Consider the following 15,655-nt stretch of genomic DNA (forward strand, 5'->3'; position numbering starts at 1 on the left):
GCATGTTGCGAGCATATTTTTTCGGATGAGAAATTTGTGTGTTTTCTTTGTTGGGTCCTTGTGGATTTTTTTATTTTTTTCGGATGATAAATTTGTGTTTTTTTTCTCTGTTGGGCCATTGCGGACTTTTTATGGCCTTGTAATTTTTGTTTTTAATTAAAGGAATTTTTTAATTAAAAACTATATTATTAGGTTTATATAATTATAAGGGATTAAACAAAAAGCAGAAAACTAAAGCAGCAACTACTGTTGCACAAACGAAAACAAAGAACATAATCTCAAAAGAATACTAATAAATTAAATAAAAACTTTAATGGTAATGACAGCTAGACCTTATGGATATTGTTTCATAAAATGAGATTGACCTCAAACAAAATCATAATTTGCAAAGTCCTATATGATGTTGTAGTCGAACCTCTTGTTCCTTTACTTCCTTGGTCTTCTTCATTTCCTCAATTTGCAACTTAAACAATTCTCTTGCCTCCCCCAGTTTTTTCTGTCTGTCATATCTTTTAAGTAGTTGATCAATCTTCTCTTTTTCATTGCTTATAATGATTTCCACAAGGTGACATTGACCCCGAACAAAATTATCATTTGCGAATTCCCATTTCTTTGGATCAATTTTTTTGAAACTCTACACAGAAAAGAAGATTCGAAGTTTTTTAGCAAAAAAAAAAAAAAAAAAAAAAAAAAAAAAAAAAAACTAGCTAAAAGAATATGATTACATCTTACAAAACTAACATATAAAAAAACTTACAAATCTTTGAAGTTTATGGAAGAATAAAGGTATATGGAGGGTATTGGAGAATCTACGAAGAAGATCTTTGCAAAATTCCTTTGGATTCCAAATGATGAAACTCCTGCCACTCTGGCTCCATGAAATAATAGCATCCGATGAAGGATCGTCCACCATCTCATAGAGTTTGGTGGGAAAAGGACGTTTTGAGGTTGGATAACTGTTATGAGGTGGCAATTGATCCTCTACTTCTTTTACTTGCCGCTCAAATAATTTTCTCACCTTAAACATATCCATACTTTGATCATATAGAACCCTCCCCTCTATTACACAACTTATAGTATTATTTATGAGGTGAGGTTGACCTCGCACGAAATTATCATTTGCGAATTCCCAGTTTCCAGAGTCGATTTTTCTAAAACCCTACCATAAAGGAAGATTCAAAGTTGAAAGAAAACAAAACTATATACGATAACATCTTACTATATTAAACATATAAGTAACTTACATGTGAATTAAGGTAAGAGAAAAAGGAATTTATATTGTCGCCTTGGAAACAGAATCTTTGAAGGAAATTGTTGTAAAATTCTTCTGGATTCCAAATAATGAAACTCTTGCCGCTCTGGCTCCAAGAAATTATTGAATCTGATGAAAGATCATCGACCATATCATATGTTGTGGTGATGAAATTTGATATTGAGGTTGATGAACCTTCATTTTCGTTCAAATTTAACATATTGAATCTATAATCGTTAACACACCCAAAACCGACTTAGAGATTATTATCTAATTTATCTTAGTCAAGCTTCAAAATCCAATGACTAAAGCACCCTTTAACTTTTTTTATTTTTCTCATACAGTGTTGCAACTCTTGTGAAGTTACATGTCTTTATATATACTCACAATTCATAAATATTTAGAAGTAAAATATATTCAAAAATTAAATATGCTACCCAAATAAAGTGATTTTCTTCTATAAAATTCCACAATATTATATCTTATATATCATAGAAAATTAATTATCAAATAAATATTAAATTTAAATTTGATACAATTGGATATTTTCTAAGAAATATTAAAATTTTGATAAGATTTTATTTTATAGAAAAATAAATACATCTTTAGGTGAACAATCTAATATTCACTAAAAATAACAAATATCAATATAAAAACTTATTACAAGTTATAGATCCAAAGTTTAAAGTAAAATGAAATCTATAAAATTTTATTATTGTAATCTATACACTTTACTTCCCTAAATTGAAAATTAGAAAAATGATTTGAATGAATTGGCCCATAAAGATGGATCCCCACAATTAAGGGCCCAAAGATTCCAATCTAAAGAGAATATCCAAAGCCCAAAAATCAGGAACTTGTTTTGACTTCCCGAACAAGTTTTATAAAAATGACAACAATATGTATTTCTGTATCAAGTAACTTGTGTAACACTCCTCTCCGTTAAGATGAAGAAGACGCCACAGACCTCTACTTCTTGTCCCTCGCGGAAGAAAATGAAAATCCAAGACGCTGATTTTCCCAAAACCCTAGTTGATGATCCTGTTTCTGATTCCGCAAAACCCATATCGGATACTGCGGAAGACGAGTCAAAGTCTAGGGCTTTGAGCCAAATTAAACGGTGGATAAAACTGCGGAAGTGAAGAGCAAAATTGTGTTTTTGAAGAAGAAACCTGATGAATTCGATCCAAAACTAGTGTCTTGTTGGAAAATGGGGAGAGAGTTCCATTTATGTTTCTCTGTTTTGTTTTTGATCTGATTTCAAATGAAAGTAGACGACGGATTGTGTGATCCAACAGACTTTGACATGATTATGACTCGGGCAAATGCTCCATCTCCAAACCGCAAACTCAATGCAATTTGCAAAATTTTACTTCATGCAACAGTCTATGAGCTTTGGAAAGAAAGGATTACTCGCTCCCTTACACTCGGCTTCGCCACAAGTCACAACCAACGGCTCATTGGCTTCTCTGGGTTGTGAATGATCAAGAATGCATTGGTTATTTCTTCACAGAAACACATTCGTTATTTATAAACAAATAACAGAGCATATACCCTATCGTTATATATTAAAGTTTGTCCATACCATCATCATCTAGGTCTTCTTAACAGAAACAACCATAGTTATTTAGAAATTAAAAGATAGATTATCCTAATTCGTTATATATATAATATTATTTTTCATAACTTTGATACCGCCGTGGACGTCGATCATGGTTTCACTTCGGCCTTCGATGGTTTCTCCGATGGTCCCTCTCCCTCCACCGGTCTCACCGTGATCGTCATGACATCAATGCAGCACTTGAGAAGCTTCTCGGCACTTGCGTCTAACTCCGCCGCCGTGGTCGTCTTGTTGTCCATGCGCACTTGGACGGCATTCTTCAGATCGCGCAAGTTCTCATACAATTGCTTTTTCTTGCTCTCCATAGCGCTCTAAGCTCTCTTTTCTCCAACTTTTTTTTTTTTTTGGTTTGATATATTAAATTTCGCTTGTGATAGTGTATAACTAAACGTAATCACCTCTGGCTCTGTTTATATAGGAGACCAAATTATTTATCTTGTTTCTCATTATAATCTGAACTTGGTTTGCTGACTTAGTTAAGTGTTTTCGTGTTGCATTATGCCTACTTAATTTCCACTATCTGTACTTTTATGTCATCTATATACACACACACACGTCAATAAACCATAGTGTTTATTGTTTAATTAATAGACTTTTTCTTTATTTATATAAGATATGTTCTATTTTCTTATAAAATGCCATAATAAAAAAAAAATTATTAAAGATTTATATTTTCGATAATTTCTTATAAAATAATTACAATCACAAAAATGAAGTTTAAATTATTAAAAATCTGGTGGAATCCCCTTTTGACCCATTGGTTGACCAAGGGTTAATTAATGCTTCTACACCAAGATGTTTGGGGTTCGAGTCCCAGATATTGCAATTTATTAATAAATTTGCAGATTAAATGAGGCAAGTGTGCATGAGATCTCCAGCGAAGTACAATTATAGCCGTTCGCCAAGATTCTACGCAGAGAGAGAAGTGTCGTTAGGTCGTGGATCATTGAAGGTGTCCGTCAAGAGCATGGAGAAGGCAGTGTCGTAACAGTAACAGTTCTCATAATTTGCAATAAATAATAAATCTAGACGTAAAAAAAAAAAATTATTAAAAATCTGTTGACTCATTGATTTGATTTCATTTAGGATTTAACATTTTACATAGATTTAATTTTATACGGTTGAAAAAACATTGTGTGCAGAAAGAGAATTGAAAAAAATGAGTGCTTGTTCATCAACAACTCCAGTACCGATTCTGTCATTCACAGAGAGAGCTAAATCTCTGTTGGAGATTCAACAAGCTCACGCCTTTATGCTCAAAACCGGTCTTTTTCACGACACGTTTTCTGCGAGCAAGCTTGTTGCCTTCGCTGCAACAAACCCAGAACCCAAAACTGTCTCTTACGCTCACTCTATTCTCAATCGAATCGAGAGCCCTAATGGGTTCACTCACAATTCCGTTATCAGAGCTTATGCGAATAGCTCTACTCCTGAGATTGCTTTAACCGTGTTTCGTGAAATGCTTCTTGGTCCTGTGTTTCCCGATAAGTATAGCTTCACGTTTGTGTTGAAAGCTTGTGCTGCGTTTTGTGGGTTTGAAGAAGGAAGGCAAATTCACGGTCTTTTTATGAAGAGTGATTTGGTGACTGATGTGTTTGTGGAGAATACTTTGATTAATGTTTATGGAAGAAGCGGTTACTTTGAGATTGCACGTAAAGTGCTCGATAGAATGCCTGTGAGAGATGCTGTTTCTTGGAATTCGTTGTTGAGTGCTTATCTTGACAAGGGTTTGGTGGAAGAAGCTCGTGCGTTGTTTGATGAGATGGAGGAACGGAATGTGGAGTCTTGGAATTTTATGATTTCGGGTTATGCGGCTGCGGGGTTGGTTAAGGAAGCTAGGGAGGTTTTCGATTCTATGCCGGTGAAAGATGTGGTTTCCTGGAATGCTATGGTGACTGCTTATGCACATGTGGGTTGTTACAACGAGGTTTTAGAGGTTTTTAATATGATGCTGGATGATTCAGCAGAGAGACCAGATGGTTTTACTCTTGTTAATGTTTTATCTGCGTGTGCTAGTCTTGGATCCTTGAGTCAAGGTGAGTGGGTACATGTTTATATTGATAAGCATGGGATTGAGATTGAAGGGTTTGTGGCAACAGCTCTTGTGGATATGTATTCGAAGTGCGGGAAAATTGATAAGGCTCTTGAAGTGTTTAGAGATACTTCAAAGAGAGATGTCAGTACATGGAACTCGATAATCACGGGTTTGAGCGTCCACGGTCTTGGAAAGGATGCTTTAGAGATCTTCTCAGAGATGGTGTATGAAGGTTTTAAACCAAATGGTATCACATTTATTGGTGTTTTGTCGGCCTGCAATCATGTGGGTTTGTTAGACCAAGCTCGCAAACTTTTTGAAATGATGAATAGTGTGTACGGGATTGAGCCAACTATTGAACACTATGGTTGTATGGTCGATTTGCTTGGTCGGATGGGAAAATTTGAGGAAGCAGAAGAACTTGTGAACGAGGTTCCAGCAGATGAGGCTTCGATTTTACTAGAATCTCTTCTTGGTGCCTGTAAAAGGTTTGGAAAACTGGAACAAGCAGAGCGTATAGCAAATCGGTTACTGGAATCGAATCCACGTGAGAGTTCAGGTTATGTTCAGATGTCAAACTTGTATGCCTCTCATGGTAGATGGGATGAGGCTATGGAGGTGAGAGGAAAGATGAGAGCAGAAAGAGTAAAGAAGAACCCTGGATGTAGCATGATTGAAGTTGACGGGGTCGTCCATGAGTTCTTAGCTGGTGAAGGACTAAGAATCGAATAAAACCGGTAATTTCCAAAAATTATATTGGTCTTGTTCTGTCAATTTTATAGAATTGCTATTAGTTTTAGTTATAACCAAGAAGCATGAAGTTAGTTACATCGTAGAAAGCTTAAACTATCCACAAATCATAGTGATGAATCATGCACGGATCTATATATTACTATTCTACACCAAAATTAATGAAAATTAAAATCATTATGCACCTGCTGGAACACAGTGATGATCATGTCATGATATTCATCTGTATTGAGTCTGAGATAACAAACCAGAAGCTCTTTGAGTTCTTCAGGGTGGTTGATACCATTCTCCATGATCATCTCAATCATTGAATCTTTAAAATCCTTCTGAGGATCGCTCGAGCATTTAACTACTGCAAAGCTTTCGTTCTCCATTCCTCCATCTGCTGTTTCTATCAGAAGCTCGTGCTCCCGTGCTCTCAGTTTAGCCTTCTTCAAGTCTTCAATAGCTTTTACTCTACATTTTTCAGATGCTCTTGGTGAAAAAACTCTAACCTTGTTGTTTTCTTTTGTTCCTAATCTGTTTAGCTCCCTTTTTAGGTACAGAGATTTCCTCTGTTGGTCAGCCTTCAGCTTCACTTCTCTTAGTTTGACTTCCTTGAGCTTTTGCCACTGATGAGCAGGTTTTGTTACAGTATGACCAAGATTCACGGAATCCTCTCTATTGTAACTTCCTGTACCTGTCCTTCTCGCTGGTTTTTTCACCTTGACCTCTGCGTCTTGTTCTGATCTCTTTGGCTTTTGTTCGAGAAGCCTTTGGTCTCGTCTCTCACATCTCTGCTTGTCTTTGTTCACCTGAATTCTTGGCGTCATGATCACAGTTCCTTTGTTTCTATCTATTGCCTCCACTTCCAGAAAACCACATGTCTCTTTTTGGAAATCTCTTACTTTCTTCCTCACACTGCTCATTATCTCTTCAAACTTCTCATTTGACTCTTTATCTGCTGATCTTGTTGTAGCGTTCTCCTTTTCTACTGATACTCTTTGAAACCTTTTGCTGTTCTCATGAATATCACTTCGATGTTTAGTAGAACTCAAGGAAGTTTTTGCAGACATGTTCTGGCTAGCTTTTTCATCTTGCTTCTTCTCTTTTACAGGTTTCAAGTCAGAAGAACCACTTAACTTTGAAAACCAAGAAACAGGAAGAGCACGAGACAACCCGGAAGAAGAAGAAGAAGAAGAAGAAACAGGTTTCTTTCTTCCCCATCTCATCATTCCAAAATCTGAAAAACTTTTGTGCTTTCTTAGTTTACCGGGTGTTTTTTTAGGCTAGACTATGAAAAAAAGATGTATAAAAATGAAGGGATATGTATCTAGAGCTTACTGCTGTAATATGGTTAGGTCGTTGTGTTTAATATGAGGGAGATGAAGATGTCTTAACGGGTAAAAGCTAGTTGCAGTTTGAAAAAAGAACCAAACCCGCCTGAAGAATCCTGTGACCACTTTTAGCCTAAATAACTTTTTCTTTTATTGGTTCTGTTATCTCTGGGTATGTTCTGGAATTTATACCAAAGTGGGGGACCAATTTTAATTATCAATCAAAAACCAAACTTCATTGATGACAAAGACTTAGGCTCTCTCTCCCTTTCTCTTCTTTCGGAGTAACGTGACCGACCCAAGAACCACAAGAATCCTCCCATCTTTTTAGTTTTTAGTAGCTGTCTTAATACCGTAATAACATTGAGTTCTTAGATCATGGAATCTAGTGCCTTTGCAAAGGTTACATGATTACATCCCTAGTCATGTAGCAAAAACCAATACGGAATTAACCCTGAAACCCGAGTTTCGTCCAACACAACAACATGATTGGTCCCGGTCCTGGTCTCTATGGTCCTAGACTGAGAGATGTATGTTTTTTTTTTTCTCAATCATGAAGAAGGTAAAGTCGATGGATTTAGTGTTATCTCAAAGATAGAGATTTTGTGAAGTTTTGAGGAAGAAGTGGTCCTAACTTTAAAAGAACAGCTAAAAATCTCTCCATATGGATATATCACCTACCTTGAGGTATGGTTTGTGTCACCCCCCACCAACTTGTTCATGATTTTAATTTAATTTTTTTCTTTTATATAGTAATATACCCATCAAAAATGGGGATAGAGAAGCTTTTTTATTTTATTTACATTTGTTTTTTGTGTCTCTTATATTGTCAAGACTTGGCATTGAAGCATTCACAAATTCACCAATTTCAGGCTCTTCTACTTTCCAAATCTGAAAAGGAATAAAAGAATAATACCCCATCCCGTATTTATTATTTTTTTCTCACCGAAAAAGATAAATAAAAATGTAATTATAATTATCTTTTAAGATTTTTTTTGGAGACTAGTCATATTATCAAATGGGACAAGACTTTATTATATCACTGCTACTTCAAACTTGGTGATAGCGACGATACGGACCCCGTTATGTTTTTATTGATAAAGAAGAGTAATATGATGTAGTTATAATTTTATGTAATAAATTATTGAAAACATTATTTCTTTCTAAATTTCTTTGATTGGTTTCTTATACAAACTTTCAAGATTTGAACGACATTAAAGTCATCTACGGACTGTTATAGTTGACTCGATTTTTGTTTACCATTGTACTCCAATAAGCATTGAAATGTTTTCATTGAATAACATATCACTTTCTTATTGATGCTAAAATAGTATTAAATATTTACGGTCAATATATAATTTAATGATTTAACTTTATTAGCAAACAATATGAACAAATATCCCAACCAATCCGGGTGTCTTTCCGAGCAATTCTCTTTTCAACAACTTTGATTTCCTCCTTTGGAGAGCAAAAGACTCAGGAGCAACAAAAGAAAGCTTAGAAGCCTTTCCATGGATCCTCTTGTATGTTTGGAAAGCCAGGAATGATAAAGTCTTTAATAACAAAGACATCTTGCCTCCTGATACTTTACAGCTTGCAATCTCTGAAGCCACTAGTTGGAAATTTGCGCAAATCATTGAACAATCAGCAGAGAATGATGAAGAGAGGCCTCCGGAGCACCCCTCTGTCCTAAGTAATGGACAGATCCGATGTCAAGTTGATGCCTCATGGGTAAGTGATGGTAATACCTCTGGTCTTGCTTTCGTGCTCGACGCTCCATCAGGACGGCTTCTTGGATCAAGAGGTAAATCACGATTGCTTTCCCCGCTTCATGCTGAACTAGAGACCCTTTTATGGGCTATGGATTATGCTATACATCATGGATTTGAATCAGTTCACTTTGAAACGGACTGCACGGATGTGGTAAAAGTCATAGAGGAAGAAGACCCATGGCCAATCTTTGAAACAGAAATTGAGTCTTTTAATCTCATGCGTAATCGTTTTAGATGTTTTTCGATTTCTCATATTTCTAGAAACTTGAATATCCGAGCCGACACCCTTGCGAAAAGTGCTCGATCTCGTGATGATATTTTTTCCCATGTAAGTTATCAGGTTCCGGAGTGGTTGGCTATCGATGCCAACATTTTCGAACCAGCTTAATAATATATGGAGTCTTTTGCCGTCAAAAAAAAAAAAAAAAAAAAAAAAAATAGCAAACAATATGAACAAAAAAAAAACTCATTCGCAAACAATTTAAACCTTATATCAAACATAAGTACATAACCATTCTAATTTCTGCATTTCTTATGTCAATAACGAGACTAAACACTTACGTAGAGTGTTAAAAAGATAACAGATGGCTTATTAAAGATTTGTTTTCTAAAAATAAATTGGATTAAGAATTGTTCATAAACGTTTGATGTTTGTAAACTTTATAATATAAGGAAACTAATCATTAAAAGTCATTGACTTGCGATCGGCTCCATTTGACCAAGTGATCTTCTGATTTAGTTTACTGGGATTTTTGTTTACATGTATTCAATTGTTTCTACAAATGTACCAATTGTATCATTATCAATCTACTTAACATTTTTGAAGTACAAATTTGCTCTTTCCAATCGGGTCGGATTTTTTGTGATTTTGACCCGGAAATCTTAAATCGGATATTTCCTTATTTTTTGGCAAAATTCAAAAACGAAATTAATTAATAAATTCTAAAAATATATATTTTCTCAACTAATTACTACACCCAAACTCTTTATTTATGGCATATTCTTTCTGATATTTATATATAAGGAAACCAAATATGATGATTTAATGCTAATATAACAAATTTGAGCTAATTTCCTAAAACTACTCTACCTAATTTAAACAAAAATATATGATTCTCATTTCACTTTTATTTGATTTATATTTATATTATTTTAAATTATTATAAAATATATATAGTTAATAAAATTTTAGATTTTTTTCTACATATGCTATGTTTCAAATTTTTTAAAACGGACATATATTACTCAATCAATAAAAAAAAAATATGTGTACAATCTAAAGTACATATTTGCTCTTTTTTTTGGGTCAGTTTTGTTTTTTTTTTTAATTTTGACCCTCAATTAAGTCTTTTGGATACAAATAATGAGACTTTCCAAAAAAAATCCTAGCAATTTAAATGATTGATTTCGTATATATATGTAGTTATTACTAAATATATATCTACTTAACATTTTTGAATTACATTTTTGCTCTCTCATCGGGTCGGATTTTTTTTCTGATTTTGATCCGGAAATCTTCAATCGGATATTTCCTTAAATTTTGGCAAAATTCAAAAACGAAATTAATTAATAAAATCTAAAATATATATATATTTCTCAACTAATTATTATATCCAAACTCTTAATTTATGGTATATTCTTTACGATTTTTATAGATAAGGAAATCAAATATGATGATTTAATGCTAATATAACAAAATTTGAGCGAATTTCCTAAAATCTCTCTAATTAGTTTAAACATAAATATATGATTCTCATTTCACTTTTATTTGATGTTATATTTAAATTATTTTGAATTATTATAATATATACATATAGTAAATTTTGGTTTTTTCTGCATATGTTATAATTCAAATTATTTTTAAACAGACATATTTTACTCAGTTGATGAAGAAAAAAAATATGTGTGCAATTTATATTAACATTTTGAAAAACAAATTGCGCAATTAATCAGGTCGGTTTTTTTTTTATTCTGACCCGAAATTGAGTCATTCGGATCTTTTCTTAATTTCTACAATTATCTAAAATAGGAGAATATACCACGGGTGAAATCCTAAAATTAACAAATCAAAATACAATTGTAAATTATTTTTACGGGTTGGTCCAAAAACACTTAATTTAAAATATATATATATTTATATATATTATGAAAACCATTTGAAAGCAAACTTTTAAATTGATTCGAATTATATGTCTTTTAAATAAAAGTGTTATTAAAAAAATTACAAAATGATGTTTAATTTCACAGGACGGAATTATATGGTGGGATGGGTTTGGGTCGATATTAATATGGGACAATATACCACGGGTGAAATCCTAGAATTAACATATCAAAATACAATTATACAATCTTAAACACTAAACAAAATAAATACAACTTAAATTTTTTTATTTTTTAGATACAACGCATATGATCCGCGGTATAAAACAGAAAATATTATACACAGCAAATTCATTAGTTTATAAAAAGAATTAAAAAAAAATCAAATAATTAACCCGCGGTGTACCGCGGGTCATATCCTAGTGCAATGTTATATTGAGTAACATATCATTTCCTTGCTGATACTAAAAATATTGTTGTGTTGGGTAATGCCTTCAATATAGAATTCAATGCCTCACTTTATTAGCCAAAAATTTAACGGAAAAAAAAAATCCTTTAGTAGCAAACAATTGAAAACCCTATATCAAACTTAACCAGTCTACATTTTTCATAAGTCATAATAAACAATAATTATAGGGATTAGAGTTAACACGTTAGAAGTTGAAAAAATGGTCCATTCAAGATTTGTTTTCTTTGCTTTCCTCGCTCTCTCCGTTTTACTTGCGGGTTAGTCTCATTAGATCAAACACAACCATGTTTTTTTTTTCATTTTGATTACTATTCCTTAAAACCAAAATCTTGAATATGTGGTATATGCATGTATATATGTTGCTTTGCAGATATTGAAGCCACAAAATTAGTGAATGAAGAAGATTCAATTTGGTCTTCCAACAAAGGAGATTCATTGTGTTGCAACGATCACCCCGAATTTGGAATATGTACTAATAATATCAGTTGTAACAAGTGGTGTCTTCAAGGCTGTAGCAGTAAGAGAGGTGGCTTCTGCAAAAGAAGAATTTGTCATTGCTACTGTTAAATTAAAACTAATTGGGGTGCTTTGCTTTGTTCATCGATTTTACAAGAAAAACATGTTTTCAGCATTCTTGAGATCTTGAGACACAAAACGCACTTCTTGATGTGTTAGCGTCTGTGGTTTACATAACGCAGTTCTTGATGCATCTACATTAATAAAGATCTCTTCTTTCTTTTTTCCTTCAATTAGTTCTTACGAATGACTTTGAAGAGTTAGCACTAATCCATTTATTGGTGGTAAGAACAGATCCATAATGATTGAAAAAATTGCAAAGAAAGCCTACATTGATTAAAGTTACAGTAAAATCTGCGTATGATTGATCAAAGAACAAAAGCCTTTATCTTGTTGGAGATCTTGTCGACAGACATTTCCCGCACGACACGAGCTTCAATAACGAATGTGGTCTCGCCCTTCTTGTTCTCACCTTCAACCTCGTGGCCTATAATTTCAGAGTTTGCAATTTTTTCAATTACTCATAACCAAAAAGTTTTGATTTTCACTGAAGATATAGAGGGTTTTGATGTTACCTTGCGACGTGTGCCTCTTGAGGATTTCCAGCATAACAAGCTTCTTGATCTTGGTTCAAGTCTCCTGTAAGAAAAAAAAGGGTCAACATTTTTACTTGACCAATCCTTGGGATGTTTGATTAAGTGTTTAGAGAGATTCTTACAGATTCTCTTGTTCCAGCTTCTCGGCGATAGACACAGCCTTGCGTTTAGACCAACCATTTTGGAGTGTGCATCCATCAGCTTGCTGAATCACATGAGCCAACGAGACCTTACCTCTCACAATGCTTTGGCTCTGGTTCTGACTCTGGCTTGCTTCCAAATGTTTCCTTCTAGCTCGGGCTAAAGCAGAAGAACCAACTCGCTCTGTCCTCTCCTCTTCCTGCTGCTTCTGTTCTTGTTGTTGTCGTCTTTTTCCGTTAGACTCAGTAACTTCAACTATCTCACTTCTTCCACTTCCATCGATGTTGTAATCGTGGCCAATGAGTGCTAAAGATTGTGGCAGGCTCTTGTCTTTGACAGGTGGGTGCTGATGATGATGATGCACGTTGTTTCTTGGGTCTTTCTTTGCCTCGCATCTGATCTCTATAGTGACAGGAGACTCAAGAACCGCCTCGAACGCTTGCATAATATGGCCACGGAATTTCTCAGCCGTGGATTTGGTTAACGGCGAAGAGAACATTAGATGCACAGTAGGAGCTGCCATAACACCAAAAAACAAAATTTGGCTTCAAGATTTTTAGAAAATCCAATCAAAGATTTGAAGCCTTTTTCCCTTCAATTGCTTAATTCTAATCAAGATTTAAGCTTTTTCTACACCAGAACGAAATTGGCTTCTCGCAAAACTTTCAACATATATTAAGATTCAAGATTTGTCGATACGAAATGCATTACCTGATCCGAGATTAAGAGAGACGATTCTTCCTTCTTTATAAAGAAACTCTCTCAAACCGTTAACTCTAAGCTTCTCGATAACCTCTAACCAAATTTCTTCAACAGCGGGTCGGTTTTTTCTACTATCTCCTCTTCTTCTGTCGAATCCAGAACTTCTTCCACCTGCTGGATCACTAGAAGGATCCAGATGGTGATCTGAGCTTTCTCTACCTCCATTGTTCTCTAATGGTATTGGGCTACGGTTGAAACTAGTATCTGCAGTGGACGAACGTTGAAGCAGGTAGTTCTGATCAGGAGCCAATTGAAGCAACGCGGCTGTGAGCCAAGTCAGTTTATCGTTTGATACTCTCAGCTGTTTCTCTGCCTCGGATAACGTCTTAAGAGCCTGTCTCAGTTTCTCCATATCTTCTTTAGGTACTATACATAGTGAACAAAATCAAAAGTTAGATTAGAACAAAAGACCAAAACAAAGCTATTGCCATTTAGATAGGCTGGAAAATGTCGAAACTCACATGGTTGCCGTCGAAAAAACTTTCTTTTATGCCTATCTTTAGTGAAATCATAACTACCAGCAAGAATATCGGTTATGACCGTTGCAAGCTGAGACATTAAAGCCAATGGTTCTACACTTGTTTCCATTATTGTTCTCAGATTCTTCACAGTATTTACAGTATCTGCAGATAAAGCTAAATCAAGAAGATCCACTAATTTCTCATCAGAAACAAGCCCAACCTGAAAGAATTTCAATACGAAATTATTTTCAAAAAAAATATACTTTCAACTGTTTTACATAGTGGGGAGACAGAACAGTGCTTACCAGTTCCTGAACTAAAGGAACAGAGATCCTCTGTCCTAACAAACTCAGCTGTTCAAGAGTCATTTCAGCATCTCTTAAGGAACCATCTGATCTTGAAGCAATAAGCTTCAATGCATCTTTATCTATCTCAATCTCTTCCTTTGATGCAATCCATTGCAACGAGTAAACTATATCCGCGTCCTTAAGTTTCGGGAAAAAGAATTTCTGGCACCTTGATATGATCACATGAGGCAGAACATCAAGACTTGAACACACGAGTATAAAGACTACCCGACGTGGGGCTGCTCGATCCACCACTTTTGACAACGCGTTCCAACAATCAGATGACAAGGTATCACAATCATCAAATATGAACACCCGAGGTGACTGAGAAGAAACCATCACATTACCATCCAGTAAATCCATAATGTTCTCAAAGTCATAGTTCCCGACAGGACCCACTTCTCGAATGTTCCAGCTTTTACCCATATCATGTGAAACACAAGAACTGCAAGTGCCACAAGGCTTTGGTTGTTCCATGGAATGACAGTTCAAAGCCCTTGCAAATATCCGAGCGCAAGAGGTCTTTCCGGTTCCATTTGGACCGTGGAAGACATACAAAAGTCCAAGCTTTCGTCTAGCAACTGCATTAGAAAGAGCTTGTACCACCAGATTCTGACCAAGGAGATCCCGGAATGTTTTAGGCGTGTATTTTTCCGTTAGACTCTGATGTTGTTGCTGATGTCGATGCCGAGCATTTACATGGCTCTTCTTTTTGTGTTTTTTCTCCCCTGACCTTCCTTCTGAAGCAAGGTCAGAATCTTCATCATTCTTGAGCAGACTGTCTGCAAAGATCCCTAGCTCCCCCGAGTAATCGTGCACCCAACCATCATTCTCTGCACTATCAACTAGTAAGGGAAGTGCTTCACCATCAGAGCGGATAAAGGAGCTTGAGTCATCATCAGATTGTATCATCATCATATCAGAACCATTTCTCTCATTGGTTTCACCTTTCCTACCTTTCGAATCAGACATACCACAAGACAAACTCCTACCTGCCTTATCAAGAAAATTTTTCCCTCGGTGATGAATTCTCGACCAATTAAACGGAATCCCACAAGCTTTAGTCATGTTCTGTTCCCCAAATCCATCCTTCTCTCCCTCATGCTTCTCACCTTGAGGCAATGTGTTAGAAGCAACAGACATCTCACTCTTACCACCACCAGTATCTCTACTCTTACCCCGAACTCTCCTCGTCCCTCTAAACTTCCGTCTTTTAGGCCGACTCATTCCACCCGAACATCCCCGAGTATTACTACCACCACCACCTCCATACCTAACCAGTGGACGAACATTAGATGAAACCACATCATCACTATCACCCACAACAACCTCATTTAACTGATCAGACAATGTCTTAACAATAGCATCATTAACCCTACTAAGCCTCCTACTAGCTTTTGATCCCGAATTACCCGAAGCAACACCATGAGAAACAACCTCATTAACATTTTGATAATCATCCCCAATTCTATAACTCTTTCTACTAGATTCATCTCTCTTAACTCTCCTACCACTAT

The 15,655-nt window shown here is 35.2% G+C and overlaps 6 protein-coding genes across 6 annotated transcripts in view; 2 read left to right on the plus strand and 4 right to left on the minus strand.

The window, feature by feature from the left end:
- Positions 1-255: 255 nt before the first annotated feature.
- LOC9306091 (heat stress transcription factor C-1) lies at positions 256-1,533 on the minus strand. Its single transcript, XM_002869974.2, has 3 exons — positions 1,245-1,533; positions 758-1,159; positions 256-634 (listed from the first exon to the last, which is right to left on the minus strand). Exons 1-3 carry the CDS (start codon positions 1,470-1,472, stop codon positions 377-379), a joined length of 888 nt encoding a protein of 295 aa, XP_002870020.1. The 5' UTR covers positions 1,473-1,533; the 3' UTR covers positions 256-376.
- Positions 1,534-1,861: 328 nt separating this feature from the next.
- LOC9306092 lies at positions 1,862-3,388 on the minus strand. Its single transcript, XM_021019422.1, has 2 exons — positions 3,027-3,388; positions 1,862-2,412 (listed from the first exon to the last, which is right to left on the minus strand). The coding sequence occupies exons 1-2, from the start codon at positions 3,176-3,178 to the stop codon at positions 2,166-2,168; spliced, it is 399 nt and encodes a 132-aa protein (XP_020875081.1). The 5' UTR covers positions 3,179-3,388; the 3' UTR covers positions 1,862-2,165.
- A 599-nt stretch (positions 3,389-3,987) lies between these two features.
- LOC9306093 (pentatricopeptide repeat-containing protein At4g18840) lies at positions 3,988-6,874 on the plus strand (the record flags this gene model as incomplete). Its single annotated transcript, XM_002867926.2, has 2 exons — positions 3,988-5,645; positions 6,755-6,874. A coding segment is annotated over one exon (1,653 nt), but the record flags the coding sequence as incomplete, so codon positions are not given.
- On the minus strand, positions 5,683-8,087 carry LOC9304045 (transcription repressor OFP5). The gene has a single exon (XM_021019416.1). It carries the CDS (start codon positions 6,870-6,872, stop codon positions 5,817-5,819), a length of 1,056 nt encoding a protein of 351 aa, XP_020875075.1. The 5' UTR covers positions 6,873-8,087; the 3' UTR covers positions 5,683-5,816.
- A 3,214-nt stretch (positions 8,088-11,301) lies between these two features.
- On the plus strand, positions 11,302-12,058 carry LOC9306094 (putative defensin-like protein 27). The gene is made up of 2 exons (XM_021019423.1): positions 11,302-11,572; positions 11,707-12,058. The coding sequence occupies exons 1-2, from the start codon at positions 11,515-11,517 to the stop codon at positions 11,880-11,882; spliced, it is 234 nt and encodes a 77-aa protein (XP_020875082.1). The 5' UTR covers positions 11,302-11,514; the 3' UTR covers positions 11,883-12,058.
- A 24-nt stretch (positions 12,059-12,082) lies between these two features.
- Positions 12,083-15,655, minus strand: part of LOC110226770 (protein STICHEL-like 3) — a 4,831-nt gene continuing 1,258 nt past the window's right edge. The window contains exons 2-7 of the mRNA XM_021019421.1: positions 14,097-15,655; positions 13,792-14,011; positions 13,280-13,696; positions 12,550-13,084; positions 12,407-12,470; positions 12,083-12,318 (exon numbers count right to left, since the gene is read on the minus strand). The exon at positions 14,097-15,655 is cut by the window's right edge and continues 46 nt beyond it. Coding sequence (XP_020875080.1) covers positions 12,217-12,318; positions 12,407-12,470; positions 12,550-13,084; positions 13,280-13,696; positions 13,792-14,011; positions 14,097-15,655 — 2,897 coding nt within the window. The 3' untranslated portion in view covers positions 12,083-12,216. The remainder of the gene's footprint in view (positions 12,319-12,406; positions 12,471-12,549; positions 13,085-13,279; positions 13,697-13,791; positions 14,012-14,096) is intronic.

Source organism: Arabidopsis lyrata (assembly GCF_000004255.2).
Source record: "Arabidopsis lyrata subsp. lyrata unplaced genomic scaffold ARALYscaffold_7, whole genome shotgun sequence".
Lineage (NCBI taxonomy): Eukaryota > Viridiplantae > Streptophyta > Magnoliopsida > Brassicales > Brassicaceae > Arabidopsis > Arabidopsis lyrata.